The sequence below is a fragment of the Gallinula chloropus genome (genome assembly GCF_964237585.1).
Source record: "Gallinula chloropus genome assembly, chromosome: Z".
Taxonomy (NCBI): Eukaryota; Metazoa; Chordata; class Aves; order Gruiformes; family Rallidae; genus Gallinula; species Gallinula chloropus.
In genome coordinates this window covers 1393182-1413194 of record NC_140089.1, presented here as the reverse complement: position 1 = coordinate 1413194, position 20013 = coordinate 1393182, and the positions used below count along the sequence as shown (strand labels likewise).

At 52.9% G+C, this 20013-nt stretch overlaps 1 protein-coding gene across 1 annotated transcript; it reads left to right on the top strand.

The window, feature by feature from the left end:
* Nucleotides 1-1960: 1960 nt before the first annotated feature.
* On the top strand, nt 1961-17357 carry LOC311203269 (cyclin-dependent kinase-like 2; the record flags this gene model as incomplete). Its single annotated transcript, XM_084277923.1, is given in 4 exon segments — nt 1961-2286; nt 16303-16747; nt 16751-16969; nt 17085-17357. Coding segments are annotated over 4 exon segments (1263 nt in total).
* Between the last annotated feature and the right edge of the window lie 2656 nt (nt 17358-20013).

Here is a 20013-nt window from a genome sequence, read left to right as displayed (position 1 = left end):
GGAGCTCCGGGGACAGGAGCCCCCCGGTGCGGGGATGCCCGCGGATGGAGGAGCTCCGGGGATAGGAGCCCCCCGGTGCGGGGATGCCCGCGGATGGAGGAGCTCCGGGGATAGGAGCCCCCCGGTGCCGGGATGCCCGCGGATGGAGGAGCTTCGGGGATAGGAGCCCCCCGTTGCCGGGATACCCGCGGATGGAGGAGCTCCGGGGATAGGAGCCCCCCCCGGTGCGGGGATGCCCGCGGATGGAGGAGCTCCGGGGATAGGAGCCCCCCGGTGCCGGGATGCCCGCGGATGGAGGAGCTCCGGGGGAAGGCGCCCGCCGGTGCCGGGATGTCCCGGGCTGAGAGGTGCCGGCAGCGGGTAGTACCCGCAGCGGGTGATGCCGGAACTGGCAGTACCCGCTGCGGGTGGTACCGGCTGCAGGTGCCGCTCCGCCCCGGGTGCCGCCCCGCACGCCATTTCTCGAGGACCCCTTCCGCCCCGGGCTTGACCCCTTCCGCCCCCGACCTCTCACCGCCCCTGCCCCGCACCGCGGGCGTCCTGGACGGGCGCGGTGCTGCTGCTGGACGATGTCCTGGTATTGCGGCGTGTGCGGCGCGGCCACCCGCGCCGGCGAAAGGCACTGCTGCTGGAGCGGCCCCGGAGGAGCGCGGGCGCAGCGAGCGGCAGCGCTTGGGGGGCCGTTCCCGCTGCCGTCTGCAGCCGCTGCCGCTGCCTCTGGTACCGCCGGCCCGGGTGGGGAGGGCGCCCGGCACCTCCTGCTGCTTCCAGGGACGCGAGAGCCCCGAACAACGGAAGCCAGAGATCCGACGGCATCTCCGACTCCGGTTCCGACTCCCACTCCGGCTCCGACTGCGGCTCCGACTCCGGCTCCGGCTCCGACTCCGGTTCCGACTCCGACTCCGGCTCCGACTCCGGCTCCGGCTCCGACTCCGGCTCCGACTCCGGCTCCGGCTCCGACTCCGGTTCCGACTCCGGTTCCGACTCCGACTCCGGCTCCGACTCCGGCTCCGGCTCCGACTCCGGCTCCGACTCCGGCTCCGACTCCGACTCCGGTTCCGACTCCGGTTCCGACTCCGACTCCGGCTCCGACTCCGACTCCGGCTCCGACTCCGGCTCCGACTCCGGCTCCGGCTCCGACTCCGGTTCCGACTCCGGTTCCGACTCCGACTCCGACTCCGGCTCCGACTCCGGCTTCGACTCCGGCTCCGACTCCGACTCCCTTCTCCGGCTCCGACTCCAGGTCCGGCTCCGACTCCCTTGTCCGACTCCGACTCCAGGTCCGGCTCCGACGCCGAGTCCTTCTCCTTCTCCAACTGCGACTCTTTCTCCTTCTCCTACGACGGTTCATTCTCCGACGATGGCTCCTTCTCGGGTTCTGACGCCGCGTTGGCGCCTCCGGCTGCTCCAGCGCCGTCCGCGGCTTCCCCGGCAGCCGGGGCTCTCTCAGCTTCGCCGGAGCTCGCGGAACCCCCGGCGCGGCCGCGGTAACGGGGTCGGGACGTGGCTTCGCGCTGGGGCAGCGCCGGGCAGCCGCCGGGCCGCGCTCGTAGTCCTTCACCTCCGCCTTGCCTGAGCTTGGGGGATATGTTGCCTTTGCACTGCTGTTTCTTTCCTTGGGTGTGCTCTGCCCGTCTTCCTCGCTTCCTCGGGTCGCTCTCGCGTCAGGCTGGCTTGGGCGGGGGGCCGCGCCGGCGGGATGTTGCTGTGCGACCCGCGCCCAGAGCCCGACCTGTCGTTCTTGCAGAGCCTCATCTAGCGAGTGTGAGTTGCCCGGGGTGGATTTCCTCCACCTCGGTAGCCAATAAATCCTGTCAGCACAAGACACGTGTCTCTGCGGTCTCTGGGGTTTAAACCCGCCGGGAAGGCGGAGACGCGGCCGTTCCCTTTCGGGTGGGGTGGTGCGGTTCCCCCCGCAGCTGGCCCGGCAGCCGTGCGGGGACGGGCGCGCTGCGAGGGGATGCGGACGCGGAACTCGCGGCAAAAGCCTCCCGACACGGTCACCTTTCCCCCTGCCTCGCCTGTTGCGGGGCAGGGCGATGAGGGGACGCGCCGCGTCTGCACCGAGACCGCGTCCTCCTCGTTTCGCTCCCCTCAGCGCCCCTTCGCCAGCCCAGGGCTCTTTGCCAGGCCGGCGCGACTAACGGAGCCGAAGCCTCGTTGTTCCGAGGGCTGGGAGCTCCGTTTCGGCAGGACGGGGCAGGAGGGATGCGCAGTGTCCGCGGCCGCTCGCGGTGCCCTCCGGTGTGTCCGTGCGGGCGCCCGCGGAGGGACGAAGCCCGGCGGGTAAGGGCAGCGCTCTGTGCCTGCAGATGTCCAGCCGGTGCGGGGAGCAGCCTGGCTGCCGGCGCGGGGCTCCGCGGCTGCGCAGCGCTCTCCGCCGCCTCCGTTTTGGGGGCGAAGCTGCCCCCCCCAGAGGGGCTCCGGCAGCGGCGGGCCCGCGCCCCGGCTCTGGCTAAGGCTGCGCAGGCGGGGAGCGAGGAACGGCGGCTCAGGGCACGGCTGCCGCTTGGGCAGGGTCTGGCCGGCTCCTCGGCGGGGCCCGTTCTCCCTCCTTCCGGGCCACAAGTCCAGGGACACGAGGCTCGGGGCCGCTGGAATGCGAGCCGTGTACCCCAGAAGCTTTTCTCCACACCTCGCTCTTTCCTAGGATACCCCACCCGCTGTCAAAACTCTCCCTCGGTGGGTGCTCCGGGGTTACCTGGGAGGGTGGGTGCCAGATGCTGCCTGATGGGCATTCCAGCTAATTAAGCCTACTTTGCATTTTCACCTGGCCTCAGAAGTGCTGGTAGCTCTCCCAGGGTGTGTTTCATCACATTTGCTAAGGAAAGTGCCTAAACCTGCAGGGGAATTGCTTCTTGAAGAGCACCAAACGGTGTTACACCAAAGCCCTGCAGAGCTTATTTGATCAGCCCACCCAAATCTTGGTACCTGGTCCCGAGTTTGTTTCTGGGCAGCAGCGAACCCAACAGCGATTTTATCTGGGCTGCGTGTCCCTGGCTTGCCTGAAGGAAGATCGGGCAGCACAAGGGCATTCCAAGTCCCCATCTCCCCTACCAACTTCCTACCAACTCAGCCAGTTAGGCTGGCAAAGTGATTCCTTCCACGTGCCTTGTCCCAGTGACAGTGGCAGCCTCTTACCCCCTGGGCAGCCTGTCCCAGGGCTCCCTCACCAGCAAGAAGTTCTTCCCCACACTGGGGGGGAACTCCCTGGGCTCCAACTTGAGCCCGTCGCCCCTTGTCCTGTCCCCACAGACACTGAGCAGAGGCTGCCCATGGCCCCTGGGTCCCACCCTTCAGCTCTTGATCCCCATTGATCACATCCCCTCTCAGGCTTCTCCTCTGCAGGCTGAACAGCCCCAGCTCCCTCAGCCTTTCCTCCCAGGGGAGATGCTCCAGGCCCTTCATCCCCTTCGCAGCCTCCTCTGGACTCTCTCCAGGAGATCCCTGGCTGTTCTGTACCAGGAGGCAGGGATCTCACAAAGGAGTGCATCTCAAATCCTGTGTCTTTAAAGAACTCCACCGACAGCATAAAACTCCCCCAGTGTCTCCTGTAAGCGTTCAGTGCCTTAAAACAAAAGCACACACACAACACATGCAGTTCACTCTAATTGTATTTGACTGCATTCTGCCCACCATTCTGTGCTCTGTCCAGACCTCCAAAAACTGATCAATTCATGTTCTTTTTTCCCCACTAAATGAGCCTTCATATGGATGTATTTCTTTTCTCCACCCAGACAGCCAGTTTTCCTCCCCCTGCCAAAGTCTGTCCTTTGTTGAAGTTAATGTTATCTCTATCTGAACTTGGTTTTGCAGGAGCCACAACAACATGTGCTGCAGCATTTGAAAGTTTAACTTCCAATTTGCTCCTTGCCTGCAAGAAAAAGTTGAAGTGCTACTGTAGCAGTAGGTAGCATAAGGCTGGCCTTAAAGTTCTGGGTATGCAAATACATAAAGCAGCTGGAATACTCATGAATACATACTCATTTCTAGGGTGGTAAATAAGTTTACTCAATGTGTATAGAATGCTTAGGACATACATCTAATTTGTAGGCTTGGTTTTATTAGCTTGCTGCTGCTGCTGAGCGTTTCCTTACAGACTCCAGAAAGCACCTGGGTCCAAAGCACAACGACACCCCAAAGCGTTACTGCGGCAGCAACGACTCTGATGCAAATGCAAGTGCTGCTACCAGGACACTGTGACTCGAGTAGAAGTGAAGGTACTGGCTAAATCGGAACTTCTAGCACAGGGGCTTTGTTCTGTCCCTGCCCCATCCCTGGAGAAACAGGGAAAGGGATTTTGATGTGAACGGTCATGCAGATGCATTGCTAGCTGTTAACCTGCTACAGCTCAGGAGCCTGGAAACAGGCCAATGATCAATACAAATCCCATCCTTAAGCACAGAATCACAGGCCTGTCTTGCTTGGAAGGGACCTTTCAGATCACCAAGTCCAACTCTACCTACCCTGCCAAAAGCAGCACTAACCCACGTCCCCAGGCACTGCATCTGCCTAATCTTTAAATACCTCCGGGGACAGCCACTCCATGGCTTCCCTGGGCAACCCCTTCTGATGCCTTACAATCCCCTCTGGGAAGAAATTCTCCTTAACATCCCACCCAAACCTAACCTGGTGCATCTTGAGGCCATCTCCTGTTGTCCTGTTGCAAGTCATCTATCTGGATTTCTGCAGGGATTCTGACACAACATCCCCCTCTCTGCGCTGGAGAGAGATGGGTTTGGTGGGTGGGCTGTTCAGTCAATAAGGAAGTGGGTGGGTGGTGGTGGTCAATGAACTGTTTAGGGTCAGCTGCCCACCCTCTCATCAGAAATGGTGCAGCTATGCCTAAGTGAGCCTTTAATAGATGTTACAGGAGACTGTGATAGCCTCCAGTGATGCCCAGTGCTTTTTAAATCGGTGCTTTACAGCCTTCCCTTCTGCTCTGACTGCCTCAGGCAAGACAGAGAGACTGTGACAGCATGAAAGCACCCTCAAAGTTCCACACCCAGCGTGGTCTAACCACTCATTTCTAATCACAAACTCCTACCTAGCATTCTTTGCCAGTGAATAACAAAACACTTTACAGAAAGTGGCCATCAGGGTCAGCGCCTCTGTCTGGTGGGGAAACTGAGGAACGTTTCCTCTGGTAGGGCTGGAGATAAAGATGGTATCAGAAGTGCACACATGGAAAAGGCTGGATGACTCCATAGCCTAGGAGATGGCCCCTAGAAGGGGCTGGAACTCGACTGAGCTCCTCGGTATCAACTTCCATCCCAAGTGTCTCTGGCTCCCAAAGATGAGCTCAGTCTTAAGAGGCTGCAAAGGTCTCTCAGAGCCATTCTGAAAAACACAGTTGAGAATCCCAAGGGTGTCATCTAAGCTTTGTCACGTCCTAAAAACAGGCTGTGGCAGCACTGTATCTCCTGTTGCGTGCCAAGGGGGGTACTCAGCACAAACAGTCTGCCCATAGATTCCTTCATCAGCCCTTACTTTCCCTTTGCTCCTCTGTTTCTACAGCACATCTGTCATGTAACCTGTAGTTCCTCCTCCAGTAACCAGAGGCCAGTGTTTGACTAAGCACTAGGAAGATCTGTAACAGGTAACTCAGTAGCTTCTAAATCTTTGAACGAAACCCTGAACTACATCTGAACAAATGAACTATTACATCATCCTAAGCAAGAAGTGCTGTTAATTGCAGTAATTGCATTCTCCACACACAAACAGTGCTCCAGGCTGGCACCTTCAGTGGCTCCTACATTTCCAACAGAGATCTGAAGGCACTTCATGCAGACCAACGAAGCCAGAGCTGCCTGGAGAAAAGGGTTATGCTAAAGAATCTCATAGTCATAGGGGTTGGAAGGGACCTCAGGAGATCATGGTGTCCAAAACTGAAGATGCTGTTCCACTCCTGTCTGAACTATTCATATGACAGGTTATGCTGGGATGAAAGCATCCCTACCACACTGGTAGAGGTTGCACCTCATCTCAAAGTCAGTAAAGGAGGAAGCACTGAGTAAAGGATGTGGACAGTGTCTTAGAGAGAGATTATTGCCCTGGGACAATGCAAAGCAAAGGGATCACATTCATCACAGAAAAAAAAGGACTTGAAACTTGTTTCCTCACTAGTCAGCAGTAGAAAGAGATGATTCTTCATGTTTTCACATTCATCTTGATGCATGTGCCTTTTCTGACATCCAGATTGCAGAAAAGGGAAGAGGAGAAAGGAAAGGACTTGGAAACTCAAAGTTCTGGGAAGAAGAAGAAAACAGAGGAAGAGAACAAGAAGGAAGGATGCTGAACTACCCAACCATGGAGGTATTTGGGGAAAAGGCATAAAGGGAAAAAAAAAAAAGAGATCTTTAAGTGTGTACATATATAACAACTTACACAAAGACAACTTCTAACACAGATAACTACAGAATCACAGAATCACAGGGTTGGAAATGACCTCTGTATTTCAGCAAGTCCAACCATTCTCATCCTAAGATAAACCAGATCCCTAAGTACCTCATCTACCCTTTTCTTGAACACCCCCAGGGCTGGGGACTCAGCCCCTCCCTGGGCAGCCTGGGCCAGGCCCTGACAGCTCTGCCAGGGAAGAACTTTTCCCTCCCAGCTGAGCTGACCCTGCCCTGGGGCAGCTTGAGCCCATTGCCCTTGTCCCATCTCCTGTCCCCTGGCTGCAGAGACCATCGCCCACCTCTCTGCACCCTCCTGGCAGGGCAGGGCAGGTGGGGAGAAGGTCTCCCCTCAGCCTCCTCTTCTCCAGGCTCAACACCCCCAGCTCCCTCAGCCGCTCCTCAGAGGATTTGCCCTCCAGCCCCTTCCCCAGCCTGGTTGCCCTTCTCTGCACTCGCTCCAGGCCCTCCATGTCCTTCTGGCAGTGAGGGGCCCAGCACTGGGCCCAGCACTCCAGCTGCGGCCTCCCCAGTGCCCAGCCCAGGGGCACAATCCCCTCCCCAGACCTGCTGGCCACGCTGGGCCTGGCACAAGCCAGGATGCCCTTGGCCTTCCTGCCCCCCCGCCGGGCACACTGCTGGCTCGTGGTCAGTCACAGTCACCCAACACCCCCAGGCCCTTCTCTGCCTGACAGCTCTCCAGACAGTCTCCCCCAGCCTGGAGCGCTGCCTGGGCTTGTTCTGTCCCATGGGCAGGACTCTGCCCTTGGCCTTGTTAAACCTCATCCCCTGGCTCTCAGCCCATGGGCCCAGGCTGTTCAGGTCCCTTTGAAGAGCCTCCCCATCCTCAGGCAGATCAACGCTTCCTCCCAGCTCAGTGGCATCTGCAAACCCACTGAGGGAACATCCCATCCCTTCCACAAGGTCAGTGATAAAGATGTTGAACAGAACTGGAGCCAGGACTGAGCCCTGGGGGTGCCGCTCGTGACCGGCCTCCAGCTGCCTTTGGCTCCATTCAGCCTTTGGGCCCGGCCATCCAGCCAGTTGCCAACCCAGCTGAGGGTCCCCCTGTCCAGCCCAGTGGCAGCCAGTTTCTCAGTCAGAATGCTGGAGGACGCAGGGGTTGTGGAATGGAAACAGCACTGCTGGAGAGGTTCTGTGTATGAGGAGATTGCCCTTCATGGGGGTGGGAGAGCCAGTCCCACAGCGGATCCGATTGCTGGAGCTTCATCCCCAGCAGCTGCATGTTTGCTCTCTGGGGTTGGTGGTTTTGTGCTGGGGCAGATGTCCAGGCAGCTCCGCCGGGGCCTAAACCTGCACTGTGCAGAGGGCAGGGGAATGCAGGAGGAGTAGGTGAGGCCTCAGGCATGTGATGGGCCGGGTCAGCCACTCCTTGAACACCATCCCCAAAGTGTGGCTTTTCATGGGGTGTTTGCTCACAAAGACTGACTGATTTAAGTGGAAATTCCTTACTTGAATGGAGAGTCACGCAGAGTTTTCAACGCCTGACATCTATAAACCACTGCACTGAGCCCAAAGTGAGAGTGCCAGTTCTGCTTGTAGGTGCACAGACTGGGAAATGGGTGCAGACATCCCCATCAGCCTGTCAACGACTCTGCCTCCATGAGATGAAGGGAATACCCTGACAAGCATTGGTTGTGATGCTCAGACAGTGAGCTTCCTCTGCTGGCAGAGGTGTTTGAGAAGCACGGTTTGCTGCTGCAGGCCACAGTGGTAAGGAATCCAAGGCCTGTGAAGGAAAAGACTACTCCAGAAATAGTTATCTTATGTGAAAGCTGTGGCAAAATGTGTGCTATCTGGTTAAAAAAAAAATCCAATGAATCCCAAACCATTGTTTTGCTCACTGTAATCTGAGAAGTTAATTTGAAGTACAAATTACTTCCTTTGTGGCTTTCCATGTGCCTCTGGTATGTTGCTGGGGCTGAGACTGACTAAGGACCCAGACAACACTGAGATTACAGATGGATGTAGTAGAATCATAGAATCACAGAATCCCAGGCTGGGCTGGGTTGGAAGGGACCCCAAGGGTCCCAGAGCTCCAACCCCCTGCCACAGGCAGGGACACCAACCTCCAGGCCTGGAGCTACACAAGGTTGCCCAGGGCCCCAGCCAACCTGGCCTTGAACACCCCCAGGGACGGGGCACCCACCCCCTCTCTGGGCAGCCCCTTCCAGCCCCTCACCACTCTCTCTGCAAAGAACTTCACCCCAGTCTCTCCTCTCCCCCTTCCCTCCTCCAGCTTCACTCCAGCCCCCTTGTCCTGCCAGTCTCTGCCCTTTAACAAGCCCATTCCCCTCCTGTTCCTGGGGTCCCTTCAGGGACGGGGAGGCTGCAGTGAGGTCCCCCCACAGCCTTCTCTTCTCCAGGCTGACCCAGCCCAGCTCCCTCAGCCTCTCTGCGTAGGGGAGCTGCTCCAGCCCTCTGAGCATCTCCGTGGCCCCTCATAGTAAGTTTTTACTGAGCTAGCTGCTGTAGTTGGAAAATGTACTACAGGCATGCTAAGTAGGGCTGTAGTGCCCAAATGCTTTTCTGATTTATTTGTGTTTATATATGAGTGGTTTCATAGGAGATGCTAACTCTGATGGCAAAAGTCCTGCCTTTAATTTGATAAATGTCCAAGATACATCCTGTCTTCATTGCAGTGTCATATTTTTCATTGCATTCTATACTAAATATAGCTCTGGGGGAACTGACATGTTCTATAGCTGCAGTTTTGCCTGGGACAGCTTAGAAGAGCCATAGTTCCCTTCCCTGGGTAGGTGATGGGGCCTGGCAGTATTTCTGGCACTGAAATACTGAGCCATTTCTTGGCTCAGCACCCAAGAAATTAGCACCATCATATGAATCCAAAAGGTAATGGCTGCTGAGGATGAATAGCAGCTCCTGGGGCTGTGTCACCTTGCAGCACTCATGGGATTTTCCCGGAGAGTCAGCAGGGAAAAAAAATGCAGAGCTTGATATCAGTTTAGAGATGCAGCTGTTCAGGTGGATTTCCATCATCAGTTTGGGTGCTGTGGCACGTGCTAAGGAGAAAGGAGGCTTGATGGTAACTATATCCATGGGAAAGCCAAGTGAGGGTCCTGCATGGGGGTTGGGGCCACCTGGGTATCCACACAGGCTGGGGGATGGATGGATGGATGGATGGATGGATGGATGGATGGATGGATGGATGGATGGATGGATGGATGGAGAGCAGCCCTGAGGGGAAGGGTTTGGGGGTGTTGGAAGGCAAGAAGTTCCACATGAGCCATCACTGTGCACTGTCAGCTCAGCCAGCCCCCCATGTCCTGGGCTGCATCCCCAGCAGGGCTGGGAAAGGGGGATTCTGCCCCTGGGCTTGGCTCTGGGACACAGACCCCCCGGCAGCGCTGCCTCCAGCTCGGGGGTCCCCAGGACAAGGGGGACACAGAGCTGTAGGAGCCAGTCCCCAGGAGCCATGGAGATGATGGGAGGGGAGGAGAGGGGAGGGGAGGCTGCTTATGGGGAGAGCTCTGATCTCTTTCCATCAGGGGAGGGACACCCATGCCATTGGGATGGAACTAAATGGGCTTTGAGGTCCCCTCCAACCCAAACCAGTCTGGGGTTCTGTGACTCTAAGTAATATTTTCTCCAGATTCTCTCTTTGCATTGCTGTTTTAATAACTGATAACTGATTAATGTAAGGACACAGGCATCAGACATACATAGACAGTAGAGATGTAACATACACGTATTAAAAAGTGTGCTCCTTCTGTGTTGATCTCTCATCCCAGGGGGCTTTTCTTCCATAGCTGGGAGCATGCAAGCTTTAACAGCAATTATCTGCTCATTTCTGCTGTCTCCTCTGCTGTGCAGAGGGAGGAATACTTTCTGGGAACACTCACAGCAGTAGAGGGCAGTGAGTGGGTAACACTGCTCCATGCAGCCTGCACTGCAAAAGCTGTCAGTCAGCTCCTCGGTGAATAGTGACATCTTCCTGGCTGTGACACTGAGGCAGAAATTAACACCTGAAGCCTTCCCTGGTTTTGGGATAGATGAGCATAAACAACCCAAACGTGACACAAAGCACAGGTTGGGCATTCACCCACACGCCGTCCCTGCAGCTCCCCATTGCAAACCAAGGAATCCAAAAGTTCATTTAGGCCAAGCAAAATAAACTTGTTTTGTCATCTTTTTTAAGTCCAGAAGAGACACCCCCCACCGCCCCCTGAGCTGTTCTCCCTCCCCTTCCTGAGATTTCAGGCCAGTGACACAGCTTGTCATCACTGCTCCTTGCACAGGGCATCATAGAATCACAGAATCACAGGGGCTGGAAGGACCCACAGAGCCCATGGGGTCCCACCCCCTGCCCAAGCAGGGTCCCTAGGACAGGGGCTGGAATCTCTGCAGAGAAGGAGACTCCACCCCCCCTGGGCAGCCTGTCCCAGGGCTCCCTCACCGGCAAGAAGTTCTTCCCCACATTGGGGGGAACTCCCTGTGCTCCAGCTTGAGCCCATCGCCCCTTGTCCTGTCCCCACAGACACTGAGCAGAGGCTGCCCATGGCCCCTGGGTCCCACCCTTCAGCTATTGATCCCCATTGATCAGATCCCCTCTCAGGCTTCTCCTCTGCAGGCTGAACAGCCCCAGCTCCCTCAGCCTCTCCTCCCAGGGGAGATGCTCCAGGCCCTTCACCCCCTTCGCAGCCTCCTCTGGACTCTCTCCAGGAGATCCCTGGCTGTTTGATCCCAGGGAGCCCAGCACTGGACACAACACTCCAGGTGGGGCCTGAGCAGGGCAGAGCAGAGGGGGAGGATCACCTGTGCTCAGTGAAGGCAGTGACAAGCTTTTCCATTACTTAAGCAATGACAGATTTTCCCACTTCTTACTCACTCAAGGCTGCTTGCCAGACAGCCTGTGTGCCCTCCCTGCACCGGGCTCTGCAGAGCTCACCTGGAGCTGCATTCAGCTCCACACAGGACGGTGGATCCCTGTACAGGCTGCCGGCAGCATCCATATGTCATTGAGAAACACAGCTCCTGCTGTAGCTGCAGCAGGTGGGTGGCTGCTGGCAAAGGCTTGAGGTGCACAGAATCCCAGCATCACTGGGGTGAAACAGCCCTTTAAGCTCCTGGAGTCCAACCATCCCTGTCCTGTGCTAAACCAGACCCCTGAGCACCTCATCTCCCCTCTGTTAAACACACCCAGGGCTGGGGACTCAGCCCCTCCCTGGGCAGCCTGGGCCAGGCCCTGACAGCTCTGCCAGGGAAGAACTTTTCCCTCCCAGCTCAGCTGAGCCTGCCCTGGGGCAGCTTGAGGCCATTAAAGCACACGTGGGTGGGCTGTGCCCGTTCCTTGGGCAGTGTTGCTTGGGGTGTTCCACAGACAGCCACCAGCAAGGCTGGGGTCCTGTGGTGGGCTGATTCTGGACCTGCTGCAGGCTCACCAGGAATCGGTTGCTGGGTCGATTGCAGAGCTGGATGGGGTTGCCACAAGGCCCCCCAAGTCCCCCTGTGAAGGAGCTGTGGGTGGGAAGAGCGGTGGTGATGGTATCGGGCTGCTTGGCCACAGTTGCTCCGGGTGGGATACTGAGCGTAACTTCACCGTGACAAACTCCTGGTGTTGAGCACAAAACAGGTTTCTGCAACGTCATCCCTGCGCTTCAGGAGCAACAGATACACGAGCACCACCAGCAAAACTGCTGACATCAGTCACGTACCACCCTTCTCCCAGTTTCCCTGCTGCCAGGGACAGGGAACAATGGAGGGCAAGGTGCCCGGCGGCCAGTGAACTTGAGGTGCTCATTTCAAAGGCGAGGAACCAGAGTTTCCAAAACAAGCAGCCATTGCCCTTTGCAAGATCTTCTTCAACCCACGGGCACTTGACAGCACCTGTCTTGTATCTGTGTGCTGCTCTGTATGAACATGGGGCATGCCTGACGCTTGCTCTGCTGAGATGGGATCTTGGCACAAGGCTCCACAGTACCTGGGAATGGTTCCCAGGCACAGGGTCCCATGAATCTGGATTAAAAAGAGCTAAGGTACATGGCTACGTGTATATATGCCCATTATCCAAACTTTCTCCAAGGAAAGCTCTACCTGCGACGCTGTAGCACGTGGCCAATGGCAAACGAGGTGGCTGCAGGATCATTTCTTCATCCCTTTCAGACTTTGATAACCCAGGTCCCAGTATACAGACATTTCAAGGTATTGCAGGAGCTGAAAAATCAGTTCTTTGCTTTGTGAGGGCATGCCTTAGCAATGGAACAGCCCTTCATGTGGCTGTGGAGCACAGCCTGAGCTGTGTTGCACTCCCACTGTATGAACAGGCGTGGTTCATTCCATCCTGGTATTTCACACCTTGTATTTCAAACACTGAGCCACCACAGCTTTGAAGCTAGGGGCAAGGTAAGAAGGCAGGGAGGAACCTACAGCAAGTTCATACACTGAGATGATAGTGGAATCTCATGCTGATCCCTAATTAGCACTCACTGGTGCGAAGGCAAGCCGAGTGAGATTCGTTAGGTCAGTAAAGACGTGGGCACCTACACTGTTTAGCAGGATTAAGCACATCAAGTCCAGCAGTTCTCCTCTTTTACTCATGTGTTAAATATGCCCTGACCACTGAGCTGGTTTTCAGCCCCAGTTGCTCCGTGTTTGCCTCCAACTGCAGTTCTGCAATTTCCAAGTTCTCATTGAAAACCTTACAACTCTGTAGGGAGATCACAGGGCAACGACCCCCACTATTCCCAGAAAATGAGGCAAAAATTAACACAAGGGGTGCCTGTTAACTTTGGGCCCCGTCCCACCTCTCTGAACTGAGGCACTGGGTTTTTTTTACTGAGCACACAATAACAACCAGCTCTGTTATGCCAGGTAACAGCTTGCTTTGGTGGTGGTTTCAGGTAATCTCTCTGCACTTAAATCTATTGTAGCATAAAGCATCCAGGAAGTGACAACCATAGGGTTAGTCATTGCCCATTAAATTTTGTTTCAAGCCACTTCATGTATTGAAGAATTCTAGCCAGGAAAACAAAATTCTTTAGGAGTAACTAGAAGTTTTTCTTGTCTTCAATGAACTCCTTCAGTGAAGCAGTAATCCACAGCGAGGATTTGGGAATAGTCTTTCCAAGGGTCACAGTTGCTATCCCAACCCTGTGCTGTTACCTTGTTAGTAGATTTGAGACCCTACATCCTCCTTTCCTCTTAACCTGGACCTGCTGTCTCCTGGCTGGAGACCTGGCAGACCTTAATCAGGCGTATGATGAATGGTCAGCGTACAGTAAAAGACAAAGGAGCACACAGACTCTAAATAAAGAAATTAATTCCCTCAGAAAAATGCCCATAATAGGCTGAAGCTATTAAACTTTTAATTTATGAAGCTTACTTGAAAACGTGCTACTGTGGAGGTACAAGGGATGTGGGTGAAATTTAGAAGGTAGACAAGGACAATATGAGCAGACAAGTGAACATCAGTTCATTCCAGTGGAGCAGAAAGCCTGCAAAAAATCCAGGGAGACCTAAATTAGGATGGAAAAAAAGAAATGAACAAGTATTTAAGACATGGATAGCATTTTAATGTTGTTCTGCTGGTGTTTCCCTCTCTCCTAAGTAACTCCTCCACTTACACTTCCCAATCACAGTATAGTGTGATTACTGTATTCTTACCATTGTGCTTAGCAATCAGAAATTAATTGAAAATAAGAGTTTCACTACCATTTATAGTACTGTATAAGAGGCCCTCCTTCCAAAACATGAGTAACTTAAACTATATCCAAGGCATCCCAGAAAACCCCGTTGCTCCCCTACCTGCTTGTGTTGCATCCTATCCGGGTGTCTGACACGATGTCTGATTCCAAACCATCAGATACTACTGGCCCAAATCCACCAAGATTAGCAGCAGGGCTTTATAATTAAATGATAATTATGATCTATTTCTGTGGACAGTATCAAGAAAGAGATCAGGCACAGGCTCCTCCCTGGACAAAGCAAGACATTCTGGTGCTAGTAAACGGGATTCAAACCCGTTACCTAAAAACAAACAATGAGGAACCTGTTTGAATGCCTGAGAACTTTAATGTGCTGCATTAACTGTGATGCTCTATTGTTCAGAGATTTTTTTCTTTAAGCTTGTTAAAGAGGCTAAATTAGCTAGAGGTGGTACTTTAACAGCTTGTTACTTACTCAGGGTATACTGATTAATGAAGTGCCTTATTAATTTTGAGCATCTTTAGGATCTGACATGAGTCAGTTTACATTTGTGACCTTACTCCAAGCAGCGAGGCTTTTATCTGAAACCAATGGCAGGCACTTGTTTAACAACTGATATGTGTTGTTTGCTTAGCTGCCTAATTGATACATCCAGTTCCGAAAGTCCAGGTTACATCAGGACACCATAAATTTCTGGAATCCTGCCCCATGGCAGCTTTGCAGGCACGAGGTTTTTTTTGACCCCCTCCTCTGCTCCAAACACAGGTCACAAGTGAGAAAGAAGCTGATTTTTCAGGCCAGACTTCTGGACCAGTGTGCTGAGAGGTTCTCTGTGCCCAGAGACGTGCCCACAAGTATTTCACCCCTTCTGCCTGGAAGACAAGGCAGGGATATGCTTAGGGGAGCCAAATAAACTTCTCCTGTGGCCTCTCCTGCAGGGAGCTGCGGTGTTTAATAAGAACTATTTGTAAAACAACAGTGTTTTTCCCAAATAGATTGTTATCTTGGCATGATTCCACTCTAGACCATCACTTACCTGAGAGGCTGCTGAGGATCTCTGGGTACTGAACAGCCTGTGAGCACCTGCTGCAGCTGCTTTCATGATATGCTCATCAGCTCAAGGAAGATGAGAGAAGGGAAACCTCTGCTGACTGCAATCAGGAAGAAAAGCAACAAACCGGTCACTTATTTTGGCAAAATAAAGCTAGTTTTTAATTACTTTTAAAGCCACAGGATTAAAGATGGGTTGGTCTGTGCCCCCCCACCCCCCCTTAGTATTCTAATAGAAATAACTTTGTGAACTTGTTTTAACTTTCTCTTGTAACTCTGCTGGTGTCACGCATCTTAGTTCTGAAGTTTCTTACTACCTCATCATTCTTGACTCTGCCCCACTGGGTCCTTTGCCCCTGCATCACTCACTGCTGCTCTGCTGGGGCAGGCAGAGCATCATTTGGTGTGCACAAGCAGAGCTGACCTCAGTCCAAATCCTCACATCCAGCTGCGTTTGAAAAGGGTGATCCACACAGAAATGGATGCTGTTCCTCAGTTATTTTAAGTGCCTCAACTTGCTGATAAAATGGGTCTGGATTCTGCAGGGCTGGTGGGGAGAATTTCCCTTATTGACAACAAAAATCGAGTACCTTGGCAACTGAAATGAGGGAGAGGGCAAAGATTTGGAAGACTGGCAATCAGGAATGAGAGGAGTTTGCCTGGCACAGGCTGCTCAGGGAGGTGGTTGAGTCCCCATCCCTGGATGTGTTTAAAAAATGATAGATGAGGTGCTCAGGGATCTGGTTTAGCACAGGACAGGGACTCTAGGAGCTTAAAGGGCTTTTCCAACCCTGTGATTCTGTGTCTCTGTGATTCTGTGGATTCAGGGAAACTTTGAAGGTTCCCTGAATACCACGTTTTCAAAGTTTCCCTGATACCAGGTTAGAGATCAATGTAAACATCTTTGGATCTAAGTCCCTAGCTCCTTGCATTAATGTATGTGTTCTGTAGACATCCCCAGCTCCTGTTTTGGTATCTGTGAGGGATTCTGATGCTTCTCCAGTAAAACCCACCTCTGTAACAGCCTGTTTCACAACTTCCATACAGCCCATGACAGCAGCAGGGCATTGCCTGCACCCCCAGTTTTAAAACACCCCGTGCTGCAGCAAGGACCGAAGTCTGGCTATGCCCTTCCCCTTCCATTGTGCCCTTGGTGCATCAAACACAGAATCACAAGGTTGGAAAAACCCTTTAAAGATCAGTGCCTGGGTAACTTAATTCCAAGACACCAAGAGTTATTCTACAAAAATCCCCTCTTTGCTGGCATGAGGTTGCCTGAAGTGAAAGAGGCTGAATCTCTGGGCAAACACTATCCCAAGCTCCCTGCTGCAGTACTAGACGTAGCCAAGATGTGTTTGCAGATTGACCCAGACAAAAGACCGTCCTGTGCTGAACTCTTGCAGGGCCATTTCTTTAACAAGGATGGATTTGCTGAAATTTCTGCTCAGGAGCTGAAATTAAAGATTCAGAAAGATGCCAGCAAAAGGGGCAAAGATGATCTTTTAGAAGAAAGAAAAATGCTTGGTGTCCAGGATTTCAGCATTGACTCCAAGAGCAGAGATGCAAAGGCACTAAAGGCAAAGTGCTCCAAAGCTGATGCAGAGCAATCAGGCTGATCCTCCAATCTGAGCTCTTTCTACGACAGCGCGAACAGCCCATTTAAAATAAGCTCTCCAACCAGCCTAAAAGATTCCAGTAGCAGCTTGGACTATGCCAAGAACACCAGCATAGTTATCCCTCCCATCATCCAGAACTTTTCTCCCACTGCATTTGGGATGGGTCCTGTCCCCAGGAAACTTAATTACAGAGTTGATGAAAAAAGCAAAAAATACTTTTTATTTTTTGAAAAAAAGTGGCAAGAAAGTGAAAGACTTTTGAAGAGCCTGCTCTTGCTTCATCTGAGGCTTCTGTGGTTTGTATCTGGCTAGAACTAATTATTTAATTTCTTAGAACCCATTTCTACATCAACAGAAGCGTTCTCCAGCGGGCCGTTACAGTGTCAGCTGGACATCGGTTACTAATGAAAACCACATCCTTCAGGCAAATAGGAAAAAGTGGGACTTCTCCAAGGCAGATGTGCACTTGCCAGAACTCAGTCATCTCCCTGAACTGAGAGGGGTGGAAGCGTGGCACCCCAGATTTCTGAAAAAGGAAAATAAAACCATTTCGGAGTCCCGTGTCCCCTCCCTTGCTGCTATTGACCTCCGTAACCCAAGCCTGTGATCATCAAGTCCAACCATTCCCATCCTGAGCTAAACCAGATACCTAAGTACCTCATCTACCCTTTTTTTAAACACATCCAGGGAAGGTGACTCAACCACATCCCTGGGCAGCCTGTGCCAGGCCCCAAACACCAAGAAAATGAGGTGGCATTGACAAAATTTGGAAGTTTCATGGGCGAGGAGCTCACCTAAGGCACCTTCTGTCTGCAGAGGAAGAGCTGGGTGCCAGGTACTCTCTTCTGCAACCTTAATTTAAACAAGGGAGTGTTCGTAGATGACCTGTGCATGGCCATCAACCTGCAGTTACCCAGCTGGAAGGTTTGCCACCCTCAACGAGTGAAGCTCCTTTCATGGAGCTAATGACAAAGAACTCATCCTTATCCTTGCAAAAATCGCTATCCAATCGCACGTGGAATATTGCACTATCCATTTTCTTACAATTTTTCTTCAATACCTGCTTAAAAAGGGTTATTTTACACTTTCCAAGCCATTTCTGCCACCAGTAATCAAGTATGAAATTGAAAATTCATGTTGACAGTCCCCCTCTTGTGTAACATAGAGTGTGAGCCACAATTTCAGATGGATGCAGAACTCTTACCAGCAGATTTCAAAACACCAAAACCAGAAAATGCTCCATTTCTCCTGACAGGCACACATATGATCACTTGCTTGTGAAAAGTTAGCCCTTGTTTAGCTCAGAAATTCTAGATCTCCTTAAAAGATGTTTACTCCACGCTGCATCCATCTCATACACAGTCGTTTACCATGTCATAGAATCACAGAATCACCAGGTTGGAAAAGACCTTTAAGCTCATCAAGTCTAACTGTTCCCATCCTGAGCTAAAACAGATCCCTGAGCACCTCATCTCCCCTCTGTTAAACACCCCCAGGGCTGGGGACTCAGCCCCTCCCTGGGCAGCCTGGGCCAGGCCCTGACAGCTCTGCCAGGGAAGAACTTTTCCCTCCCAGCTGAGCTGACCCTGCCCTGGGGCAGCTTGAGCCCATTGCCCCTTGTCCCATCTCCTGTGCCCTGGCTGTAGAGACCATCGCCCACCTCTCTGCACCCTCCTGGCAGGGCAGGGGAGGTGGGGAGAAGGTCTCCCCTCAGCCTCCTCTTCTCCAGGCTCAACACCCCCAGCTCCCTCAGCCGCTCCTCAGAGGATTTGCCCTCCAGCCCCTTCCCCAGCCTGGTTGCCCTTCTCTGCACTCGCTCCAGGCCCTCCATGTCCTTCTGGCAGTGAGGGGCCCAGCACTGGGCCCAGAGCTCCAGCTGCGGCCTCCCCAGTGCCCAGCCCAGGGGCACAATCCCCTCCCCAGACCTGCTGGCCACGCTGGGCCTGGCACAAGCCAGGATGCCCTTGGCCTTCCTGGCCCCCCGGGCACACTGCTGGCTCGTGGTCAGTCACAGTCACCCAACACCCCCAGGGCCTTTCCTGCCTCACAATATAACCTACTTACCACAACACAGGGTTTGCAAGGAAGTGAAAGACTTTTGAAGAGCCTGCTCTCGCTTCATCTGAGGCTTCTGTGGTTTGTATCTGTCTAGAAATAATTGTTTCACTTCTCTTAAGTTCCAGAATTTGGTGGGTGATGTCATCAGTGTTGCTGTTTTTCACAAAGACTGTTTTTCGAGTTTCTCTTGGTTGGGAATCAAACTCATAGCAAGACTGGGTTTTAGAACAATGAATTCTCAAACAGAGAAGCACATATTAAGCGATGGATGTATCGAAAGAAGATTATTAATTCAATAAATGTATCCCATTAGCCATCTAGAAACGTGTCACATCAAATATTTCCGTACACTAGCTCATTGCTTCACTGATAGCTCAGTTCTAAATTAGTGGAAAATATCTCAACTCATAAAGAATATGAAACACTCTTAAAGACCAAAGCTTTTCCAATTAGTTTCATTTATGTTTTTTCTTTTAAATCACAATGTTTTCATTTAATGGACAGGAAACAAGGGGTTAATCCGGCCACTAAGTCACTCCACGCTTGGACTCTGTTTTTGTCAGGATGCTGTGCATTATTTACTTTTCAGCCTGCTTAAAATCACTTTAATTAATAAGCACAAGCTGCAAAAATCATTGCAAACAGATTTCACTGAGCATTGGCTTTCGGAGGGGGAAACTCCATAAAATCAGAATATTTTGTCCCAGCAGAAGCCCTTTTTTTCAGAAGTGAATGAAAGAAGAGAATAAAACTGTCTTGTAGGGATCACAGAATCACAGAATCCCAGCCTGGTCTGGGTTGGAAGGGACCCCAAGGGTCCCAGAGCTCCAACCCCCTGCCACAGGCAGGGACACCAACCTCCAGGCCTGGAGCTACACAAGGTTGCCCAAGGCCCCAGCCAACCTGGCCTTGAACACCCCCAGGGACGGGGCACCCACCCCCTCTCTGGGCAGCCCCTTCCAGCCCCTCACCACTCTCTCTGCAACGAACTTCCCCCTAATATCTCACCTAACCTTTCCCTCCTTCAGCTTCACTCCATCCAATTTTGCAGACATCATGTCCCTACTTTCATCAGACAAAACCCGAGCATTATCAGGCAATGCTGGCAAGACTTCTGGAGATACAAATCTGTCTGTGAAACTATAGCTTAGGCTGCTGCCAAACTCGTAACTGAAATCCACAGTGTAGCTTCTGACTCTTTGCTG